Source organism: Nycticebus coucang, chromosome 7 (genome assembly GCF_027406575.1).
Source record: "Nycticebus coucang isolate mNycCou1 chromosome 7, mNycCou1.pri, whole genome shotgun sequence".
In the NCBI taxonomy this organism is placed as follows: Eukaryota; Metazoa; Chordata; class Mammalia; order Primates; family Lorisidae; genus Nycticebus; species Nycticebus coucang.
This window is the reverse complement of record NC_069786.1, coordinates 38168836-38194656: the sequence shown is the minus strand read 5'-3', so window position 1 is coordinate 38194656 and position 25821 is coordinate 38168836. Positions and strand designations below refer to the sequence as shown.

Below are 25821 nucleotides of genomic sequence, written 5' to 3'. Positions count from 1 at the left end.
ATTTTGACAACACTGCTGCAGAAAATTGTCATCTTTTTGTACAAAATGTTCACTGTATTCTCATCATTTGAATGATTCAGGATCACTGTCTGGCAGCATGAGACACAGCGTGTTTGATGCCTGCCTCTTTTTCAATTATGTTTAAGAGGAAGACTGCTGGGGCCCCATATTTTCATCTTGCATGGGACCCCTAAAGAGCCAGATTTAATTTCAATACAATACAAGGCAGTGTGATATGATAGATGGTAACAGGACACTGACAAATATGATCCAACATAGGATAACAGGATGTGACTCAGGGTCAAAGCCAGCTGAACAGGTACTGTAAAGATGTGGACAAAGAGGCTTCCATTCCATCCTTTCCTTAGTTCAGGAAAGTGGCCAGTACAATGTCTGCAAACCTAAACCCAAACCAAACCAAACCATTTGTAGGCAAACCAAATGCTACATGAACACTAAATGTATAATAGAAAAAACATGAATGAAATTTAACAACTGCTCATAACAACAGAGGTGCTCTATATGTTTTTGGGGAAATCATATAACGTCCCTCTTGCTTTCTCATGAAAATTAGTATGAAAGTAAAACTTTCATCAGGTGTTTTAAACAGTAGAATGACCAGCTACCCCCACACATAGTATAAATCTTGGGGGTGTTTATGTGCTTACATTTCTTCAGTTCTTTCTTTTAACTGAGCGCTCATATGGTATAGTGGTTAAGGCAGAGGCCTCAGGAGCCATATTATTTATATTTGAATATTGGCCTGACACTCACTAAATGCATGAACTTGGTAACTTCGTTATTTCCCCCCCTAGTTTCCTCCAGTATAAGTCAGTATCTCCCTCCATAGAGTTATGAAGATTAAATAAAACAATGTAAATCAACAGCAGTTACTGGCATATAACAAGTACTCCATAAATGTCAGCTAATCAAAATTAGTCTTTCCAGGATGAATTTTTTTCTTAGTGTTCCTCTGGGTGGCCAGAGGAGCAATACTGGCTCAAGAGAAAGGAGGGAGAACTCAGAGCCAGGTATGATAGAAATAGCCTGTTGATTCTCTGGAAGTTATGCTGGTTGCATGCATGCTAACCAGGTAGATTCATCGTTGAATGTCAAACCTTGCCAGAATGTCAGAATTAACCCCTATCCAAGCTCAGCAGGTAAGCCAGAAATGGGCCTGCTATTGGTGTTCTGCGCAAGAAGTGGTGCTTTGCACTTAGCAGACATAATCAAGAGGTGGTAGGTAAAGCCCCCAAGAAACTCAGTAGGATGACTCTACGTAGTATTAATTTTTCTATCTGCTGTCTGAATTCAAACCAGCACCAACACTCCTCTAGCAATAATCTTCTGTCTGGCAATGGTGCCTATAATTCCCTCCTGCTTTAAATTCCACTCTATTATGTTGCCATGAGAATCTTTACAGCTCTGATAAAGTTACTTCCCTGATTAAAAAAAAAAGTTTCAGAGACAAGGCACAGTTGTTCATACCTATAATCCTAATACTCTGGGAGGCCAAGGTGGAAGGATGGCTTGAGCTCAGGAGTTCAATACCAGCCTGAGCGAGAGTGAGACCCTGTCTCTACTAAAAATAGAAAAACTAGCCAAGGGTAGTAGCACATGCCTGTAGTCCCAACTACTTGGGAGGCTGAACCAAGAGGATTGCTTGAATCTAGGAGTTTTAAGTTGCTGTGAGCTACGATGCCACAGTTCTCTAGCCAAGGCAACAGAGTGAGACTCTGTCTCAAAAAAAAAAAAAATTAGGGACTCAAAACTAAATAGACACTTAGGATAACACACCCTGGTATGGCATTTGAGGGTTTTTTGAGTCTGTTCCCAAACTTCCTTCTCACTGTCTTCAGAGTATAAAGTTATTGTTGGTCAGTAAACTGGAGATCTACCACCCTTATTATCTGGAGACGATATGAAATCTCTATTTTGATTTCCTTCATATGATTCCATTACACAGTTCTGAATGGCAAAATGAGACAAGTGTTATTCTGTAGATGCCCCTTGCCTTGCCAAGGGGTCATATTCCTATAATCCCATCTAAATGGAAAATATCATTAAGTTGAAAATGCATTAATACATCAAACCTAATAAATATCACAGCTTAGCCCTGCCTACCTTAAATGTGCTAAGAACACTTGCATTAGCCTCCAATTGGACCGAGTCATCTGGGAACACAGTACATTGTAAAGCAGTTGTCCCCAAACTTTTTGGCACCAGGGACTGGTTTCACGGAAGACAACTTTTCCATGGACTGGGGTGGGGGTTTTGGGATGATTCAAGTGCTTTACATTTATTGTGCACCTTACTTCTATTATTATTACATTGTTAATATATAATGAAATAATTATGCCACTCACCATGATGCAGAATCACTGAAAGTCCTGAGCTCGTTTTGTGCAACTAGACTATTGTATCTGGGGGTGATGGGAGACAGTGACATCCGAAGTATGTTGCTGCTATAGAGCCTGCCACCAGATAAGCTTAATTGTCACTTGCTATTCACTATAGGGTTTAGATAGGAGTCTGCAAGCAATTGATCTATATGGACAGTCTCTGTGCAGTCAAACCTCTCTGCTAATGATAATCTGTCTTTGCAGCCGCTCCCCAGTGGTAGCATCACAGACTCAGCTCCTCCTCAGGTTGTCAGGCATCAGATTCTCATAAGGAGTGTGCAGCCTCGATCTTGACTCACAGTTTACTGAAGGGTCTGCTCCTATGAGAATCTACTGTTGCTCCTGATGTGACAGGAAGAGGAGCTCAGGTGGTGATGCCGTGATGGAGATGCAGCTAGACACAGAGGAAGCTTCCTGGCTTGTCTGCCCATGGCTCACATCCTGCTGTGTGACCTGTTCTTAGCAGTACAGTGTCAGTCCTGGGGCCCTGGCCCAGGGGGTGGGGGCTGCAGCTGGGAAGGGTCCTGTGACTAGGAGCTGCGCAGCATGGAGGGTGAGTAGTGTCCCACATATCACAGGCCTGGGAAAAGATCAAAGTGCAAGATTCAAAGTAGGGTTTCTGATGAACATGAATTGCTCATGCACCATGAAGTTGAAAAATCTTAAATTGAACCATCCTGTTATGACAGTCTGGATTTTAAGATTAGAAAACTTGGGCCCAGAAGAGTAAACCATTTGCCCAGGGTCTGAATGACAGCTTGTCCAGAGTGTTCTGTCTGCTCATTCTCTGCCTTTCACACCCGCTGTGGCTCATCCACTCATTCCCACAGCTCGGTCCATGTGCTGCCGTCCTCTGGGGAGCGAACTTTGTGCCATCGGAAGGCCTAACACTGAGATCCTGGGGCTAAGTCTGCTCAGATGTGTTTTATTTGGTGACTTAAAAAAATCAGATTTCATATAAGATTCTGAATTTCTGGCTTTTCATGAAAGATCTGGAAGTCTGGCAACACTGTGCCCACGTTCCTGTATAAGCAGCGTTAGCTGTGGCTGAGCAGAGACCCACCCTTTTGGCCAGGTGTGGGGCTTGACTTTCCCCAGCTGCTTTCACTCGTTTATGGCATGGTCAGGCCCCAGGAGGCCTCTGAGTTTGCAACCCTTGGTTTAAAGAAAGAGAACAATATATCTACCTGTATTCTGAAGAGAAGATAAAACACTTTAATTGAAGAAATAAAATGTGATAATTATATTTGAAGAAAGTTTTCTTTTTTAAAAAAATAAGATTAGAGTTTCCCAGGAGAGACTTAATATTGTTTTGGTTTGATTTTTCATTTTTGACAACAGAGCAATTTGACCCAGAATCCTTGGTGACAGTCCTTTTGGATGAAAATCTTTGCAGGGCCTTTTAATTAGGAATTGACAGGGTGATTAACTTATAATTCACAAAAGTAAATGTGGAAAAGAGAAGTACAGGTCAATTTCTAGCTGTGTTAAACTGTAAGGACAGCACCACTGGCAAGTGATTGCTTCCTTTTAACAGCTTTTCTAATTTTTCGTAATTGGATCCTTTGTTTCCTAATTGGATGGAGAGAACCATCATATGGCTTTCAATTACTAGCTGTGGCATGGTGATCCTGTCGTATGGCACACGGTAAGGAAAGGCAGACTCTCAGCATATGAGATGGAAAACCATCTCCAGGAAGCTTTTTGTGCCAGTCTGAAAGAAGGGTGACGCCCATGTCCTGGTAGGTAAAGCATGCAGGAATGGGCAATAGTAACGGACAAGTCCAGAGACTTGTGTTTCTGTTTTACAGACTAGGTTTCTTCATCACAGACATCCCCCTAAGAATCAAGATTAAAATTGTATTCCTATAAAGTTTTCGGAATTACACACACATACAGGCATGTACATACACATAACAGATCCACAAGAAGATGCCCATCTCCTCAGAGTCCGTTCTCCTCAACATGGTAAATCTAGAAATTCTTTCTCTAGGAAACATAGTTTCTCTATGGTTTTACTATTATTATTTTTTCCTATGGTTTTCCTGTTTTATAATCTCCATTGTATCACTTTTGCCTGCAGGATAAAATCTGAATATTTTATCATGCTCTGTATCTGACCCCCCATCTTTCTCTAGCTCTCTATTCCAAAATTCCCAGGCATGCCCTTCCTCCATGATTCACTGAGTTTCTTCCTCTTCCTTGGAGATGTCAGATCTTTGACAACCCTGTTTGCACCATACCTTCTTCCTGGTATGTCTTCTGCATTATTCTTTGTCTGGTAAATCTTTTCCATTGGTCAAGATTAGGTTGAAAAGGTTACCTCTCCAGGGAAACTTCATCTGACTCCCCCCTACACAATTGGTTATTTGGTCCTCTGTCAACCAGTGAACCTTGTTAGTATATCGGTAATAGCTTCTGTTTTATGTTTACCATTGAATTCAAAAATACATTTTGATCATTTCTATGTATAGATGTGATGCCCTGGGGCTACTTTCTGACCAATATGGCTAAGGTTATAGATTTTGTATTGAAGTGTAACTAATTCCTAGGAAATTGTCTCCCTCACCTGACTGTAAAATATAGAAGGTGGGAATATTTTACCTAATTTTATACTTGTATCATTAGTGCCCAGAATTTTGCCTGGCTTAGACTAGGTGATTAAGAAATGCTCTTTGGCTTGTCATGACTTCTTGATGGACAATATTATTCACGTTTATAAAATCTAACCTCTTAGTCAACCTAGTGTACTTACGACCTCAGCTTTTAAACTTGGAAGGGTTAATATGACCACTGTTGCTGTCTTTGAGATGGAATGGAACCTAGTGACCTTTTGGCATAACACTTTTTATGCCTTCAGTGTGACAAGTCAGATTCTGTGAATGGCACTTTGGCTCAGTACCTTGGAATGGTCTTTTCCCAGAGAAGAAACACGTTCTCTCATTAAATGCCCTTAGCAAGCAGGGACAGGACACAGCTGGGGTTTGAATCAGGCTAAATCCCATCAGATTGGAAATCAAGAAGCTGATGCTTTTGAAGATTATAAATCTGGAAAGTAGCAGAGACAAGGGGCTGTGAGTCCCTCCCTACCCAAAGCAGGTAGTGCCCCTTCTCCTTGGCTTTCACTGTTGCTTCTCTCTGGCTAATGCTTCCAGAATAACTTTAAAGATGGATTGTGTGAAGGGATAAGATTTAGGGCTGGAACTACTAAATCTACTCTTCCTTCCTTCAAAAAGAGGTATAATAAAGTCTGGGGGGAAGACCTAATTGAGAATATGGAATGGCGTGGAAATGAGGACTTGAAAAAGAATGCCAGAAATGCTTGTTTCATCTCTCTATGGTTTTCTGAAAGGCACAGTTATAATTTTACATTTAAGAATTGCTTAAAGGTAGCAAGTCTGTTAGCTCACTGTTATGGTGACTTTAGATCATGGGGTTCTGCCTCATGTGGCTTTTCTTGGTTTGATGGTGAGTGCATCCGTCCGACCCAATGAAACCACACTTCAGCAGACACTGTGGTGGCTTCTCTGTTCTTGGCCATGAACCCACTTATTGGTGTGTTGCTAAAATGAAGACATTCAAGAGGGGCGAGGAAGCCCTCTCCTTTCTCAGGCAGCTTTGTGGATGCTAGAGCTGCCTGCACTTCTGCCTGTCTCCTGAGCAGCCTCTGTCCCTCTCCTGAACACTCCCTCTAGGCAGACAGCGTCTGCCTCTGAGCTCATTATCACTCTAAGTGTTTGCTCTTGGATCCATGCTTCATATGTTTTATTTACATGCTTTATTTTTCATTTTATGAGCAAATCGATAACTAGACTTACTCTTTATCGCACTGGATTAGTTTTATTTATTCCATTTGAATTTGATTAAAAAGTTGTCAAACATAACTCTACATTTTTATCAGCAGAATACTTTCATAAAACCGGTATGAGATGTGTTCAGCTAGAACATACTTTTGAAAATAAAACAATGTTTGATATATTCTAGACAGCTACCCTTTTGTTTATCCATGACAACTGAAACTAACCATCAAATGGATAAAGCAATCCAAGTCTAGTCAAGTAATCCATAGGGCACATGAAAAAAATCCTTTTAAAAAAGTTCTTTCTAGATGGATTTAATGTAATTCACCAATAAAGCATTCTCAGAAGCATAATAAAAATCCTACATAAAATGACATAGCCAAGGAAAAGGAAGATATACAGTTCGATGAAGATTCAAAATGGATGTTAACATTAAAAATGAGCAGTCAGGCAATTCCTGTATAATATAAAGATCAAAGTTGCAGGGCACTAATTTTGCTTCTAATTTATAAGATAGTGTGTTTATGAGACTACAAATAGTATTTATGAAAAAACATATCCAATGGCACATGCTTTGAACTGTCATTTTTCTTCAGAAAAATTGCCATTCAACACGTATTTATAAATTTCACCACATAGCACCGAGAATAGCTGAGCTGTATTTTATGTATCCAAAAAATGTTCTGGAAAGGTAAAATATGTCTATTTTGGTTGAGAATCTGATATCCTTGCCTTATTTGAAAAATACTGGGCTTCTACTTTCCCACCTCTTTTGGTCTTACTGTGTACAAGGAGGTCTACGTGGATATGCCTGAGGCAGCATGGATGTTGAGAAGGCACGTGTGCACGCTTGCACACCCATCTCTCAACCACACTCACACTCATGCATCTGCATAGATGCAACTGCACCGTGATGCCCTGGAGAATTAAGTCGAGTTTTGGTTATGTGCTTTACTCTGAACATCATTTCATAGTGTGAGGCATGAATGATGTGCGTCTGGAAGGGTTAAAAAGAAGAGCACCGAAAGGGTTAATGTAGAACACATATATAGGCAAATATTGTCAATTATTTTATTCAAATGTTTGGAACTTAAACACAAAATCATCATTAAGTTTTCACAAAACGAGGCATCTGTCACTTGAAAGGAAAAAAATATTTCAGAAATATGTTTACAGAAATGTAAAAATATTAGGCATCGAGACAGATGTGAACATATTCAGTACTTGTCTTGTCTGTCAGTCTTCTGAGCCGAAGATCTTACTGTACTCGCTCAGCATGAGCTCAGCGATCTGGTTCTGGTAGACCATGTGAACCGCCATGTTCCCTGTTTCATTTTCAGCTCGCAGAAGGGTGGGTCCAAATACAATCCCTAAGCTTTGTGTGGACATCAGGTTCTTGGAGGCTCTGGCCACTATCCTGTGGGAGGAGAAAAAGAGAGGAGGAAAACAAACAAACAAACATTCCATTGGAGTTTGAAATGAAATTGTGCTACTCTGGAATTATAAAAAATTTTTCTTGTTCAGGAATAAAAGCTATCATACATTAATTATCTACATCCATAGTTTACTGTATATAGAGAGAAACTATGGTATGGGGGAAAGAATGCTTTGCTTTGTCCAACTTTTTATTCCCATAATACCTGGGCATCATGGGTACTCAACAAATATTTGTGAAATGAATGAATAAATGGATTAAACAGCAAATATTAATGTGGAGTTAAGATTTAGCCTTTAAAATGTTTATAGTCAATGGAGAAAACATGAATAAAATACATAAGAATACAAACAAAATAAAGGGAAAAATATATGCATAATTAATAATTGAAGGTAGACATTAGGATGGAGAAAAATTTAGGTTTTTAGTGATTATAGAGTGTTACTGGAAAATGCTAACTGGCATATGTTTTATAGAGGAGGTAGGTTCTGACACATTTAGGTATATGGTAAAATTCTAAGTGTCTCCAGTCCTTTGTACAATTTAGCTTATGCTACCATGCAATGCAGTATCCTGTAGCCTTAGCACAGCAAAAGAATCCCACTGGAATCAAATCAGTGTTTGCTTGTTTAAGCACTGTATGGAGAACTGCCACACCAATGAAACATTAGGATTTGGTTTTGTTGATGGTAATGCCTTGCTGTTTCAACACAGACTCCTAAAAAAGAAAATAAAGCACTATCCTAAAAACAGAGACTTTAAAAAATAATGCTTGTTCTCACAACTGACGCCTACTTGGTTTTATATTAAAATTCAGAATAGTCGTGTTATAGTGATGGTAAGGAAATAAGGATAGGTTAAAGAAGGACAGGGTTTTGAGAAATGCTAAAATCTTCACTCTACCAAACATCCCAACCCAAGATGCATAGACCGTAGAGAATAAAGGAAGCAAAGGAGCTTATTACAAGACTGTGGGGTCTCTGGCCTCAGAGCTCAGCATGGAATGTTGTTGAGTTGGTTGGACTTGAGAGGACTTTGTTTGTCCTACATGGGTCTATGTAGTTTTGAATCCTAAGAGGCAGGAAGACTTGCATTACAGCAGTCTGCCATCCTCGGAAGATATGTTCCAGGACCCCCAGTGGATGCCTGAAACTGTAGACAGTACGGAACCCGACTGCCAGTGATCAGTTTCTGTTTCTGTCTTTCATCCACAGATGTCATGCCTTTTCCATCTCAGCTAAGCCTTTACCACATATTGTGGCTGTAACATTTTGCAGTTGGAAGGGCAGTAGAAAAACTAGCATGAATTTCTTTTCCTCTCTTTACAATCTCATGGAGGGAAGATTCATTCTTAGCAACCTGAGCAGATGATTTTTTTGTTCTTACTAAGTCAAGAACTTTTCCCCTTTTCATTTAAAGGAAGAACTTGAGAGCTTCTTATTGGATTATCTGGATTGCCCCATCACTATTCTTGTGCTTTGGGGCCACCATTAAGTAAAATAAGGGTTCCCTGAACATAAGCACTGCCATATGACTCTGTGACAGTGGATCTGGTAACTGAGAGGACTACTAAGTGACTAACGGGAGTGTATGTGTGGGTGTGCTGGGCAAAGGGAGGCTTCACATCCCAGGCAGGAGAGTTTGTTATGCTACTCAGAACAGTGTGCCATTTAAGACTTATGAATTGCTTGTTTTTGGAATTTTCCATTTCGTATTTTCAGACTGCAGCTGACCTCAGCTAAAGGAAGCCTTGGAAAACAAAACTGGAGATAGGGGTAACTGCCCTTTCTCTTTCACAAAACTCAATCTCTGAAGAACTACTTCTGTGAACACAAGGCCATGTCTTCCCTCTCCTGAAAGAGACTGAGAAAGGCCAAAGACATATGTGCATTGACTTGTACCTACCCACAGCACAAGCTTGTGGCATGCCTGGTGGCCAGCAAAATGTACTCGACTTGACCAATGTAAATAGTAAGCAACTATTGCTATAAGCAATATTATTGACTCACTTAATCAACATAACCATCCCAAGAAGTAGCTTCTATTATTAAGCCTGTTTAAAATGTGAGCACTGGAGGTACTGGAGGTACGCAGTAGCGACAAGGTCAAGGTTACCCAGAGCTGAGGTTCAAATCCAGGCAGTTTGATTCTAGCACTTGGGGAAGCTTCATTGCCCAGGTGTCTGTTTTGACTTCTGGGCCTAACAATTGGGCTGAATTTTCACTCTGCCACCCTCTATGTGATAATAAGATTGACTATTTAGGAGGGTCTGAATTTTTGTTCCGCACTGTAGAATTGTGATGGACAGCCTTGTTATAGTAGGATTCTTCTAGGTAAAATGACTCTCAAATTTGGATCAAATATTTAAGATATTCTGCCTCCATTTTCTTTTTTCTTCTGCTTTAAATGGAGAGCATTTATACCTGTGAGCAGTATTGGCATGACTACATTTCTGGAAGGATTCTTATATTTTTAGAGTATCAGTGAATATCTGAGACTTCAGATTTAAAGTTTCCTTTGGAATCTAAGAAGCCAAGCTGCTTTGCTACTTCATTTACCAAAAGCCTGTTGAATGATTTAAGCATCCAACCTGTAGCTTGGGCAAATGGAATGGGCCCTTGTTTCTTTTTAATATGCTGATTTATCTCAGTTTGAGATCTCTCTTGAGCCACCACCAGACATGAATAGTATGATTCATTATGAAGAAAATACATATTTTCCCCTTTGGTTTTAAATACCTTTCTATAATATTAAATTCTTCATTGACTCCACTAATAAAAAAAATTGTTAAAGGCAAATATGGAGAAAGATAACATAAACAATCAATTGAGTATCTATTAGATGAAAGATGCTTTAACAACTTTTTCTACTGGTAGCAAAGGTCTAAATTGATAAGATTTATCTAGCAGAGAACAGGGCTCAGAGACCATAAATCACAGAGAAGGTAGAATCAAAAGCAAAAGAGTATTCAATGTATGACGATAAATGCTTTCTACGGGGCAGCTTGGCTGACAGGGTAGTAGAAGAACATTAGGACCTGGAGTCCAGGGAGCCTGAAAAGGGAAAGGGATGATGTAAAGATAGACTGAGGATTGGACATACGCTTACCTATTTCATTATGGCTATAATTTCAGTTGGTGGCAAGGGCAGTCAAAATTAGGCTAACTGGGAGCCCAAATTGAGTCATACCCATAAAGTGAGGGTAGAAATCAGTGTAGGGGGGGTCCAAGATCTGGTTGTATCAGGAAGAAGACATGGATGTCAGGAGATTATGAGGTAGAAGTATGAAGAGCTGTTCATTTTTGGAGGAACTTGGGCAAGTGGAGGAATAATTCAGCTCTCCTAGGGCTACAAGAAGCATATAACTGATAAGACTTAGGCCATGAGGAAAGAGCAAGAAGGTTAAAATGGGGCTACTTTTTCTATTGCCCCAGAGCTCATTATATTTTTCCTGGTCAGCAAAAGGCCTAGTTTCAGAATCCAGACCAAGGTGAAATCTAGAGCAAGGATCAAGATTGCAGTTTAAATAGATTGGAGAATCAGACTAGAGCTGCACGTCCAGGTTAACCTCTTTTTTTTTTTTTTTTTTAGAGACAGAGTGTCACTTTATCACCCTCGGTAGAGTGCCGTGGCGTTACAACTCACAGCAACCTCCAACTCCTGGGCTTAGGCGATTCTCCTGCCTCAGCCTCCTAAGTAGCTGGGACTATGGGCGCCTGCCATAATGCCCGGCTATTTTTTGTTGTAGTTTGGCTGGGGCCAAACCTCCCTTGGTATATGGGGCCAGCGCCATATGTATATGGGTACCCATGAAGCCACAGGCACCGCCCACATCCAGGTTAACCTTATGTGAAGGTTTCTTTATCTTAGCTGGCAGACTTCATTGAGGGTGGAGGACCTTGGCAAGGAATTTCTGCTAATACATCAGTTTCCTAAATTTCCTGTAGACAAACGTTCATTTTGCGCCTTTCTGCACAAAATGTGTAAATATTCATTTCACTTCATGCTTCCCATTTGATTTCAATGAAACTCTAAATTATGAGTGCTTTAAAGTAATTTTATTGTAAGTACAATTTCAGAAATAACACAGTTTAGTATTCTTGGTATATGTATATTACTGCAGGTTAGATTTTCTTGGCAGCTTGGAATTTTTTCCTCCTATGTTGAAAAAATTAAATTACTTACAATAACTTTTACAAAATTCAAATGTAATTAAGAAGAAAGTTAATAAGGAAACATAGATGCATATTATATAGAATATATGCTGTCTTGTTTATGTATGCATGTGTGTGTATATCTCTGTCTGTGTATAAATTGGCAATTTCTTTTTGAATATCAACCAAACAGTAGACGGTATGTTAAAACATCACTATCTTTAGTTTAGAAAAGATAGGGACCAAATTTGGGTAGAAGTCACCAGCTACTGAATTATTTGGTTCATGTTGACAGGCAAATATATTCTCATATAAAAGTTTAAATTAGAATAGACTCCTTTCTAGCAGTCAGTGAGGATAGACATTTTTAGCAAAAAAAGCCCCCAAACTGAAGCTGTCTGGGGAAAATGTATTTAATGCTGTTATAAACTTTACCATTCAAATGTGAACTTATATATTTCCTACCTTGCTAGACTATTAAATGGTTAAGTGGTTGATTTAGAAACACATAGGGAATCAACCATGAGTTCAAAAATATAGTTAGAATGCTATCCTGGAAAATTATTTATATCTCATTTTTTTTTTTTTTACCTCACATCGATAGATATCATAATTTTCACTCTTACTGTGGGGACCAGCTGGGCATTGCAAGTGCCATTATTTCTGAAGGCTTCAACTAGTAAAACATATGTAGAAGAGAAACATAGGCTACTGAAAGAAATAAAATCGTTGCATGGAAAAAAATAATTCAATCTCCTATCTAAGATGGAAAACTCTCAAAAACAGTAAGTTGTACTTCCAGTAGCTTAAACTAGAGTTGAGTTGCATAGTGAAGGGGAGGATCTGATTCAGAAACTATATACATTTTTACCATGGGTTTGGCAATGCCTTTCATTAAAGTGGGTTCTGCAAAACATCATTTCTGTGACATACTTTACAAAATAAGTCACTCCAAAGTAAAGGTTTTGGAAAAATTGTGTGTCATTCCTTTTTCTCGAACATTTACCATGCACAAAAGTATAATAAAGGCTCTGAAAAGTCTTGTAGAAAATTATCCCTGCTTACCTTTGTTTAATTTGTGTCTTCCTTAAATTACTCTCCTCTCATACAGCCATACGCAGATCCTCTTTCCTGAGTGACACTAAGGAATGTATATTAGGAAAAGCTTCTCTAGGGTTATTTGCTAGGGCCTACTACATGTACGCCAGAAAATGTTACAGATTTTATCTTCCTACCCTGCCCTAGCTTCATAGTCCTGTGATGGCTAACTCAGAGAGAGGTCAGATTGTGGTCATTTCTGACAAGCTCCACCCCTCTGGTCAGGCTTAGATTTCATTAGCCCTTAAACTCCAAGACCCTGTTGTAAATATTGAGCTACGATTTAATCTGTTTTCAGCCCAGAACTGAAAGAAACTCCCTTTTATCAATAAAACAAAGGCTAAAAGGCAAAAGAACAAATCTGAATGAGAAAGGTAAGGGCAGGGACATGCTGGGAGACTAACACACTGACGTGGTGAGTGGCCAGGACAGTGCGACAACACACAGCTTTGCTGTCCGTATGTGGGAACTCCTCTTGCTGTGTACTTACTCACCATTAATTTACTCCCAAGAAATCCTTATGGGGTGGCGCCTGTGGCTCAAGGAGTAGGGCACTGGCCCCTTATGCCGGAGGTAGTGGGTTCAAACCCAGCCCCGGCCAAAAAAAAAAAAAGAAATCTTTATAACAAAGATATCTGAATCTAAGGAGCACGAAGAGCTCAAGTTTCGTGCCTATGAATGTTTAGCTAATTGGGGAAAAGACCCCAAACTGCAACTATTTAGAGAAAGCCTATTTAGTAATACTGCTTAGTTTAAAACAACAAATATGATTCTATGAACTTGTTCATGAAATAACTCTTCATATATATTCACAGCCAAAGTAATTCTCTAAGTAAAATTCAAGTTTATAAAATTTTAAAATGAATAGGAATTCATTTTTCTTGCAAGAGCCGAAAAGTGATATACAGTTTCCACCCTAAAAAGAAGAAAAGTCAGCGCTACCTGTTGTCAGGCCCAAATGAAAGAAGCAATGATCCGTCAATTTAAGTTTATTTTAGAAACAATCTATAATCCAGTGTTACAGATGTTAGACCCCAGACCAAAAAAATATCCTCTCAAAAAAGCCTTATGCTGGGTAAGGTTTTCCAAAAATGAGCTGAATTGCTAACTCGAAGAAATTTCTTAGTTGTGTGAAATCATAGCCAAATGACTCAAGCTGGAAGAGAACTTTACTATACAACTAAAAATTAATGCTGAGTTAAGAAGACCAAAGCATTTAATAATAGTCCAGCTCTAAATAGATTGATGGATGCAAACTTCCTTTTAAATTTGTGCTTTGCTGTTACCACAGTGACTTGTAAAGCGTGTTGAAAGCCACATAATTGCCAGCAGGACAACTCTCAAGTTACAGAGGTATGTTAGAAATACTCCCCTCCTTATGTATGGAATGCTGTGATTTTCCAACAGATATAAGTTTAGGATGGTTTTATTTGAATGAGGAGAGTGTGGTGATAAGTGTATTCCTTCCGTCAGGTCACACCTGGTTTGCGAATATAGCTCAGTCACTGCATGTGAAATGCTAATTGTGACTTTGACCACTTAACTGAAGAGAGGCTGTTAAAAATAGAATACATTTTCAATATGCTCAACTTATGTTTCCTATGTGCTATAACTATTTTGGGGGGGATCCATGCTAACCATATGCTTGCCTACCCTCAATTTGCAGAAACTATACTGCTATCTAACACTGGCCTTTTTATAAGATTGGGGCCTTAGCAGAAATTCTACCTTTTTTAAAGTTACAGTTGTAAGTCAGAAAGATATTCATATGTTGCAAGAGTGAGAGAGTATTTGTAAGTGTTTTCACATTTAATAATAGTGTGTTTTAAGGTGGTTGTTCACAGATAACTCAGCCATTTTTTGTATGTTTATAAATCCACTGGTTTAAACTAATTGAAAAGTCTTAAATTTTATATCTAAACATCATATCATTATTATTTTCCAAAATGAGTTAATAACTATCATCTGACATGGAAATTATTGCTATATTCTGACACCTTTGCTTTTGAATTATCTTTAAAGGCAGGTGTACACAGTTCTCTGCAAGCTTTATACACTGATGGTATAAAGGTGCATGCTGATGGCTAACATGGCTTGATTCTCTGCATTTATTCTATACTAACCTGTTTGTATTTATTTCAATAGAGAAGATTGAAACATTTTCAATTATTCATTTTATTATATGGTTGATTGGACATAACAGGTATATTCTAAAGTATCTTTAAAGCAATATTTAGAATATTTAATAAGCAGTGAGAACTAAAAAAATAAAAAATGCACATAGGCATCAATTAATAATTTATTTCTACTGGGAATAGACATGTATATTCCATAAGAACAACCACAAATAAAAGAGCCAAACACCCAACATAATAGATAATATCAAAAAGGAACATTAACAACAGTTAACTATTTGTTGAATATCTTCTGTGTGCTCATCACTGTGCTTCAAATATATCCCAATTTTGAAAGACAAGTTTAAAAGGTAGCTTTGATTTCTTTTTTCTGATTATAAAATAACACATTCTAGTAGAGAAAATTTGAAAAGTTTAGAAAGTATCATAAGAGGAAATAAACACTGGTAACATAGTGTAACCATTTATTATTCATTTATAAAAATATGTTGAATACCTATGGCTTGAGCACTAATTTCAGACGTTGGAAATAGTGCAACAAGTAAAACAGATAAGGAATCCCTACTCAGATGAAGTTTATAATCTAGTGGGGGAAACAGATAACAAAGAACACACTAATCAATATATAATCTGATTTCAGGCACTGAAGTACTTCAAGAGAAAGTAAGAACAGAAGCAGTTCTTCCACTGACGCTGGGGAGCTTTTAAAAACGTGCTGATGGCCCGGAGTGCATCCCCAGAGATTCTCATTTACTTGGTATGGGCAGCGCCAGGCTGCTCTCATTTTTGAAGAACACTCAGGTAATTCTAATGAGCAGAGAGTGGTGGGAAGTGCCACATGGAAGTAGATTAAGACCTGGTTCTCAGGGAAGCTTTCTCTAAGGAAGGGAGAGCTGAGCAGCATCTTACTAAGGTGCACACAGTGGGGAGGAAGAATTCCAGGCAGGGAACTATAAGCTATAGGGATTATAAGAATTCCAGGCAGGGAACTATAAGCTATAGGGATTATAAGAATTCCAGGCAGGGAACTATAAGCTATAGGGATTATAAGAATTCCAGGCAGGGAACTATAAGCTCACGTGCTCCAGCCGTGAGCTTGTGCTTGCTGGTTCTAGGAACAGACAAGGGGACATGTAGTATGGCTGGTGGCCAGGGTGTAGGGAGAGAAGTAGGAGATACTTGGTGGCCTTGGTAAAAATTTGGGATTGAATTAAGTGTAATGGGAATCAGTTTGTGGGTTGAGAGCAGGAGAACAATACTACTGGCATTTAGAGATGACATTAATGTTTGTATACTTTACCTAAATATTTGAGAAAATGTACCTTTTATAATTTTGTATCTAGTATTATCCACCTCTAACATGAGTAATTCTCATTTCTTATATATGTGATGTACACCATTTAGTCACCACCTTTTTTGGGTGACAGAATGAGTTGTACCCTATGATTTCTCAGTATGAGTGAGATTGATAAACAAAATAATCTCTCCTGGTGCCCTTCCTCTATATTTTGGAGTATGTCTTTAGGCAGTGGTTTCCACCTGGAGCAATACTGTATCCTTCTTCCCCCACTCACCCACACTTCCTTTATCTCTGATGCATTTGGCAATATCCGAGGACATTCTGGATTGGCATGACCAGGTAAGGTGGGAAATTGTTACTGGCATCTAGTGGGTACAGGTAAAGACTTCTGCTAAACATTCTATAATGCCTGGGACAGCCTCCCACAATGAAGAATCATCCAGCTCCAAATGGCAATGGTGCCACTGTTGAGACACCTTGCCTTAGCATTAAATAGAAATGTAACAACCAGATCGATGGCACTCAAACTTTATCATCATAATGATAATTGGGAAAGTGTATTAAAACACAGCTTGCTGGGTTCCTCCCCCAGATTCCTAATTCAGCGAGTCTAGTGAGTCTTGATAAACTGCCTTCTTTACAAATTCCCCAAAGCTAGTGAGACGTCTGGTCCAGGACCACAGCTTGGAACTAGCACTGGATCATTAAGAAGAATACATGCTAACTGGTGGGAGGGCCTATTAGTCCTGTTAGCATTCTTATCATTTAGTATTCTTTTTAAAATAATTGCCATAGGTGAAAGATGGTTTGCCATTCTTTCAAATTAGGCTTCTTTGAAGTTAGGAAATGGAGAAGAAGTTAAAAAAAAAAGCAAGTAAGTAGTCATGTATTTTTCCTTCTGTGAATAGATTCTGCCTTCTTTCCTATAAAAACATGTATAATTTTATGCTTGTTTATTTAACTCATTTTATTTATTTTGTATGGCAAAACTAATGCAAAGTCTTTGAAAAAGAATGCACTACTCAGAAATATCTAAAGAAAAAGTAAAAAACCTCTCCTGATTCCTAGTCAAACTCCTTTATAACTATAATTAACAGATGGGTGTTCCTTCTGGATGTTTTTCAACCCATCTATCTATCCATCTACCTATCATATATATATGCATATATATATCACACACACACATATACACACACATATATATATAATTTTTTCTTTTTTAAAAAGATGAAATAAGAAAATACCTAATGTGCTGAAATTTGCTTTCCCCCCCTTAACTATATATCATGGGCATCTTTCCAAGTCAGTACATATAAAAATACCTCATTCTTTTTTAAAAAGTTGTTACATTATATAGTATGGAAATACCTTAATTTATTTAACCATTCCTCCGCTGGTGGGCTTTTAGATTGCTTCTAATTCTTTACTATTACAGACAATGCTATAATAAGTATCCTTTTATATATGCATTTCTAAGTTTTAAACATGTTAAGAGTAACTTTTCATTATTTTTGTTCACATATATTCTCTCAGTTCTTATATTCCTTCATTTTATTTTCTTAAGTTCTCATATAGTCATATATAGTACTACAGTTTTTAAAATTTTTACCATTGTTTTTTATTATTATAGGATTTATTCATTTAAAGAGACAAGATAAATATTATCAACATGATTTCATTTTTAAACATACCCTCTAATTCATCTTAAATATGTTTTCATGTTGGAAATACAATGGTGATTTAAATTTTTTTTTTTCCAAATGCAGGCTAATTTCCCCAATGGCATTTGTTGTCAGACCACCATTCTCTATTGATTTGTGATGCTACCTCTTTCATGCAGCTCCCTAACTCAGCTATACACACTCTGGTACTCTTGTGCTGATAATCCCAGCGTGTATTCTGAACTGGTACTTTTCTGTTTATATCCCTGTAACTTTATTATATATTAGGAATATTTCTCCTCTTATTTTTTTCAAAAGTAAAAGAAAAGTTTCAGATGAACTTTTTCAGATGATTAAAATTAGCCTGAGAGTCCATTCGTGGGTCGATGGGCACTTGGGCTTCTTCCTTGACTTAGCAATTATGAATTGGGCTGCAATAAACATTCTGGTACAGATGTCTTTGTTATATTGTGATTTTTGGTCTTCTGGGTGTATACCTAGTAAAGGAATTATAGGATCGAATGGCAGGTCTATTTTTAGATCTCTAAGTATTCTCCAAACATCCTTCCAAAAGGAACGTATTAGTGTGCATTCCCACCAGCAGTGTAGAAGTGTGCCCTTTTCTCCGCATCCATGCCAACATCTCTGGTTTGGGGATTTTGTTATGTGGGCTACTATTACTGGGGTTAGGTGATATTTCAAAATAGTTTTGATTTGCATTTCTCTGATGATTAAGGATGATGAGCTTTTCTTGTGGTACATGTAGACCATGGAATATTATGCAGCCTTAAAGAAAGATGGAGACTTTATCTCTTTCATGCTTACACAGATGGAGCTGGAACATATTCTTCTTAGCAAATTATCTCAATAATGGAAGAAAAAGTATCCAATGTACTCAGCCCTACTATGAAGCTAATTTGTAGCTTTCACATGAAGGCTATAACCCAACTATAGCACAAGACTATGGGGAAAGGGCCAAGGGAGAGGATGGGAGGGGGGAAGTCAGGGTGGAGGGAGGGTAATGGGTGGGCCCACACCTACCCATATCTTAGAATGGGTACAGGTGAAACCTGCTAAATGTAGAATACAAATGTCTACATACAATAACTAAGAAAATGCCATGAAGGCTACGTTGAACAGTTTGATGAGAATATTTCAGATTGCATATGAAACCAGAACCTTGATTGCACAAATGTACACAGCTATGATTTAACAATAAAAAAATAAATAAATAAAGTCAATAAAAAAAATTAGCCTGAGAAAGATTGAATAATTTGATCAAAGCCACATAGCAAGTAAGTGGCAGAGCCTAGATGAAGACCAAGATCTTTATTACTCTAGTACAGACGTCCTCAAACTTTTTAAACAGGGTGCCAATTCATTGTCCCTCAGACGGTTGGAGGGCCGGACTATAGTTAAAAAAAAAAAAAAACAACTATGAACAAATTCCTATGCACACTGCACATATCTTATTTTGAAGTAAAAAAACAAAACAGTAACAAATACAATTCACACTGCTTCATGTGGCCCACGGGCCACAGTTTGAGGACACCTGCTCTAGTATGTGGATATAGTTTCTGCAATTAACTAAAATCTAAGAGTCCTGAGTTGGAAATCAAGGGGCTTCTATTCTTGTTCGTTTGTTTGTTTCAGGTTAATTGAGGGTACAAAGAATTAGGATTTGTTAGGTAAAGTCCCTTTTATAATTGTGTCCCATCCTCAAGAAGTGTGCCATACACTTAATGTTGTGCCTCTAAGGGATTTTTTATGTGAAGAGCTGAGAGCTGAGGAAGTCTTGGGAGAGAAGTGAGTTGAGTCAGCAAGAAGACTGGAGTTAGATATTTCATTTTTTTTTTTTATTACATAATTCACATTCAAGGACGTATCTACACAGATGAGAAAGGTGATCAGAGGGAAGAAAAACCAAATTAGTATGTTTTAAAAAATTAAACTGTCGGGCAGCGCCTGTGGCTCAGTCGGTAGGGCGTCGGCCCCGTATGCCAAGGGTGGCGGGTTCGGACCCGGCCCCGGCCAAACTGCAACCAAAAAATAGCCGGGCGTTGTGGCAGGCGCCTGTAGTCCCAGCTACTTGGGAGGCTGAGGCAAGAGAATCGCTTAAGCCCCGGAGTTGGAGGTTGCTGTGAGCTGTGTGAGGCCACGGCACTCTACCAAGGGCCATAAAGTGAGACTCTGTCTCTACAAAAAAAAAAAAAAAATTAAACTGTCACATTATTCTCCTGATTCACACAGTTTTTAAAACTTCTGAAAGGATTCATTTTTCACTGTGAATGTAAATGCTCTAATAGCAAAATGATGGAGAATTTCAGTATGGTTTCCCTTAGGTGTTTTCCCTCAAGTTAAAATGATTTTCAGCAGCAAAAGAAGTCTTAATTTTTATTCCCTGAGCTCTACTGATATACCAATAACCACTGATAATATCAACAGCCTGGGAAGACATTACTCTGCTTTTAGGGTAGAAAGGCTAGAAAATATATTACACATTGGTAGCATTTTTAGGAAAAAAATTGTGAGACTGTAATTATTCTCTTCTTGAATTTTTCCAATAAAGCTATTATAAAACTAGTATGTGTTGGTAACATTTTATGCAGAATACTGGATGTTGTGCATGGATCAGCATTAATTAAGTCAGGCAGAATAATGCATATAATTATAAGATATTAGTGGAAAGAACAAAACTTAAATATTTGCCTTGCGATATTAACTAAACCTAAAAGAAATACTTTCAGTATGCAGAGTAAGAATTCCTCAACTTCTCTTTCATTTTTCATATAGGTGAAGAGAAGAGCTACTTCAATTTCATTAAGGGTAGCTATATCTTAACCTGTTTTCTCAAAAATTGTCTCTGTTTAAAAGGTCCCAGAATAGCTAAAAGAGAATTGGTTGTAATTTGGGAACCATCATTCAATTACCCATGCTTAATTTTACCTTTTGAGGAAAGATAAATCTTAGACACTTTCCATAGTGACTTGACCTTTTAAAAATTATGTAAAAATTTGAGACAAGGTCTATCTATGTTGCTTAGGCTGGTCTTGAACTCCCAAGCTTAAGTGATCCTCTCATCTCAGCCGCCTGAGTAGCAGGGGTTGCAAGTGTGCACCACTGGGCCTGGTGCAGGGGGCACCGTAAAGCTAGTGAGCACAGCTTTACGTAAATGTGCCCAGCAGTGTGACTCCTCAGTGGAAGAGCACAGGAACTGAAGGTCTTCGGTTTGTAGAAAAGAATAGTTCGAGAAGCCGTAATGGCTGACTGCAAAAAGCTGTGACATGGAAGAAAAGGCAAATTTTCCTTTTATAATTCAGTTACAGGAATTGGCCCAGAGACCCATTTACCTTCATAGAAGAATTGATGTTGTGAAAATGGAAAAGTTTACTTCAAAACAATAATGATTCATATTTACCATAGAAAATTTAGAAAATGCAGATAAGTCAAAAGAAGAAAATAAAAATCACTCATAATCCTACCACTTAAGATATGGGATAGATTTTTTTCCCCCTATATATACTGGAAAAGTACTGAGAGCATCTATCAAGGTTGCTAAATACTTTGTACAGAAAAAGCCCATCAGGAGAGGTATTCAGGAGGATATTTCAGATTCCTCTATTGGGTGGTAGGATGAATGACCTTTCAAGTGTGCTTGGGGCTTCTGAAGTAATAACGACAGAATTCTGGGAAAGACAAAGCATCATTTGTGATGAGATGGGATAATATATAATAACTGAGATTTCTTCTCCACCCTTCCTTTTACTTCTTGCCTTTCCTCAAGAGCCAGTCAGCAGCATTTATGGCCTCAGCAGAGGGGTAATACCGCAGAAAAACAGGGAAAGTGCTTTTGATTACTGCAAGGCAGGGCATTTGAATTGCAAAGGACTATGCTTTTGGGTTTCAAAAGCCTCAGTGCCAAAGGCTTCAGAGCTGCAGCCAGCTAAGGTCTAATCAATAAACTGGAAGGGTAGAGGAAGGGCCAGGCGGTTCTGCTGCTTGACTAGAGAAAGCTTTTCTGGACTAGGAGAGAGAGAGTGACAGAGAGCTGAGACTTCGTGGAGGTCCCATGGAAGTGGCCTAGTCCTGAGTCCTTCCTACTCCTCTTTCTTGGGTGTTCAGGCTTTATTTAGAGGGTCTGAGGATCTTGACATCAGACAAACCCATGTTCTTCCTCCTGGGGGAACCTGGTAATATGGTAAGATTCCAGAGCTGCCCCTGCTCAGGATACTGGGAATAGTTAGGTAGAAAGTTCTGCCTGCTTTGTCAAGGAAAAGGTGAGCTGCAGCAGCTTCCCATAGTACCCTGAACAGTGACTGAGATCCAGGCCTGGGGTTAGAAGTCGGGGACAATGACTGAAAATCAGCGGGAATGAAGACAGCTCTGCAGATGTGGCAGGAGCCAGACACTTTCTACCCTGATAATATGCTGTAGTATTGTTCTTCAGTAGAATGTAAATGCCTTAAGCACAAAAACTCTGTTTTTGCTTTGAACTGTCTCATTGGACCAGAATAGTGTTTGGCTCATAAGTACAGATGCTCAGTAAACACGTGGGTCATTATGAAAGTTTTGAGATACAAAAAATTGAAGAAACATAAAATCTACATGGACAGAAGGAAAGGAAGCCTTCCCAGCAACACCAATAAGCTAAGCAAGTTGAAACCAGCATGGAGCGAAGCAGAAAGCTGACAGTGTTTCTGGAAGTAAAATAATGGACCATAACATAGTCTGTCTCAAAACTTTCATAGTGACCCATGTATGTTAAATGCACAAAGGGTACTTACTCTTCCTACCTCAAACGGTCAGGCTGTACATAACCCTCCAGAACTAGAAACAAACCCAGGAAAAGTCTAGAAGATAGCCTGAATTGACTAAATTCAAGTCATTTAGAAGAACAGGCCTTTAAAGAGAAATTAAGTTACAATCATAGCACAATAATTACATTTCTCGCGCATCTGAGTTTCATATCTACTCTGAGAGGGTAAGAACACGAACGCAAAGATGAAGAGCACTACTGGATCTTGAAGCCTGTTATCAGCTGGTGCCTTTGCTTCCCATACACTATCTGACAGTGAGTTTCCAATACATGTCTCATTTGAACCCAACTGGTAACAGGAATTTAGAATAGAGAACTATTTTTATCCGGTTTATACCATAGATGGTATAAAGTTAATGACATTAGTTTTTTTGGGGGGGCATCAACAATTTGACCATCAAATTCTATTTTTGGTAAAATCCTCAATCCATCTTCAGAAATATAAATGCTTTCAAAAGTATACAATACTTTAAGGAAAGAAAATTATTTTGGCTTTTACATGTATATATTTGTCATCTGCATTGTATTGGAGGAACAAATTGTGCCAGTTTCTGCATATGTCCTTGTAAATATGAATGTAGGGCTAACTCATTGTTCTATAGGCCAGCACATTCCATGTTGTAAGAAGTTCTACAACATAAATGTCTCATGTTTTAGGGATCACTACCAATCATTTATGAAGCCTTTTAAAAGAGGCTAAGTCTCCAAGCTGCCAAGGGACAATCCCTACATTTATCAATTTGATAATGAGAGTGGCTGCTTTGGATGTAGAGATGGGCTGGTCAGGTCCCCTTTCAAGGAAGGATATCATGCTTAGTTGTAGGGTTAGCAGATAGCCTTTCCCTGTCTTCTTCAGGGCTTGCCTCAGTGGCAGAGAGCTGCTTTGCTCGAGGACACTGATCCCACAGTCAGTGTAAAGGCTGGACCATGCCTGTCCACTGTGGAACAACTTAGGCCCCATGTGCTCCAGAGCTCCCTGTGGCATCAGTGGAGGCTTTACTGGGTCTGCACCTCAGTTCATTACTACCTCCTCTTTCGACAGAAGTTGAAACTTAATAATACCCTGCATGGTCCAGCTCTGTTTCAGGGTCTCTTCCTGTAGAACTTAGACTGTGATGATGGGTTCTAGGAGTGGCCTATGAAAGCCAGCCATATGATGAGGATTTAGAGCTGGGTCACCTGCTTCCTGGCTGGCAAGGAGGAGTCTGTCAGTAATGGCAGCAAAGTTCCTGTCCAGTTGTTAAAATTCTAACTGGCGGTGAGTTAGGATGTTCTACCTGTGGGGGAGAGGAGGAGGTGTAATGTATAAGGCACTAAAAAATAATAGCAGAAGGTTGTGGATAGGAACTGTGGTCAATGATTTTGAAGAGCTGTTGCCAAACAAAAAAATTATGATTATAGGGGCCTTTACTCTATTAAATGCAGGTTAACTGTGGGAGAGCCCATTACTGAACCAGGCTCACTGACAGAGATGATGATAAGATACTGAAGTGACAGCAGCTAGGTAATTGGGTCTTATCTGCTAGAAGCCAGGGAGGTGCAATTTTAATAATAACCAGCAGGGCCAAGGGGCAGCCATGGAGACCTGGTGTACAGAGCCTGTGAAGATGGTCACTGGAACACAACATCCTCAGAGGCAAAGTAAATGGGCAGGGTGCTCTGTTCATATCACTGCTTTAGGATGGCACCTCTAATCGCTGTGTTATAAACCACTGCTGCTTCCGGGCATGTGGGGCTTCTTAGGTCCAGGGACCAGCAGGCAAGGAGAAGAGTCACTGTGTAGACAGGTGTGATTAACCCTGACCACAAGAAGGAGGTAGAGTTGCTGTTATATCATGGGGACAGGGAGTAACATGTGTGGCACCCACATGCTCCAGAAGGGGCCTCCAGTTTTCTGTTGCTTAGTTGTGATGGTTAATGGACAGGGCAAAATCTTTGAGACGATGGGATGAATGGGAGCTTGGATCATCATAGAAGGAACTCTGCACTAGATCTGCCACTGTGATCAGCAGAGGCCATAACTGAGGAGGAACAGAATCTGGAACAGCCAGTAGGGGAAGGAGACCAGGAGCTGAGCTCAGCCCAACTGCAGCTGCAGGGCTGGGAGCTCATCCTTCAAAAGCTTCCTCTTAAAAGGTATTTCTCAGAGATAGCACACAGCTAATGACTGATTGCAGCTGAAAGTATATCGAAGCCATGTCATCCTGGTCCACCTGGAGACAACTGCAACGGGCCCTAGATGCCCTAGAGTTCCTCTGGGTGTCCAGGCTTTGTTGGGTCCACATCAGAGTTTGACTTCTCTTTCTTCCCCAACCTGCTCTCTCTTCTGCTTATGTTAGTGTTAATAGATAACTGGTGCCATGCTAAACCTGAGACAGCAAGCATGAGCTCTGGGGAATCTGAGAAGTTACCATAGAAAGGAAACCAGTTTGTGAAGAAGACCCAAAATCTAGTCCACAGCCTCGGTCTGCCCAGCCCTGTGCGCATGCATCATTCTCGTCCACTTGGAATTCATGCTTAGTCATTAGCAAAACTGGGGTAGAACCTATGTACTCAATTTTGATATGAGGACAATTAATGACAATTAAGGTTATGGGGGGGGCAGAAAGAGGGATGGAGGAAGGGGGGTGGGGCCTTGGTGTGTGTCACACTTTATGGGGGCAAGACATGATTGCAAGAGGGACTTTACCTAACAATTGCAATCAGTGTAACCTGGCTTATTGTACCCTCAATGAATCCCCAACAATAAAAAAAAAAAAAAAAAAAACTGGGGTAGAACCATCGTACTACATCTGTACAGTACTTTCTATTTTCCACAATTGCTCTGGTCATTCTAGGGCAGAGATTCACAGTTCAGCCTACATATTAATATCATCTGTGGAACATTCAAAACCATATCAGGTCTGGGACTTATCCACAGAGAATCTGTTGCAAATGCCCTGCAGTGAGCCCTGGGTATGTTTTAAAAGCTCCACATGGGATTCTGTTGTACCTGGGGGACAGAACCACTGCTTTAGGGA

General features: G+C 39.2%; 1 protein-coding gene across 1 annotated transcript in view; it reads right to left on the bottom strand.

Moving 5' to 3' along the window:
• Positions 1-7259: 7259 nt before the first annotated feature.
• Positions 7260-25821, bottom strand: part of ARHGAP15 (Rho GTPase activating protein 15) — a 624230-nt gene continuing 605668 nt past the window's right edge. Inside the window, exon 13 of the mRNA XM_053596459.1 lies at positions 7260-7619. Within this exon, the coding sequence (XP_053452434.1) occupies positions 7439-7619 (181 nt within the window). The 3' untranslated portion in view covers positions 7260-7438. The remainder of the gene's footprint in view (positions 7620-25821) is intronic.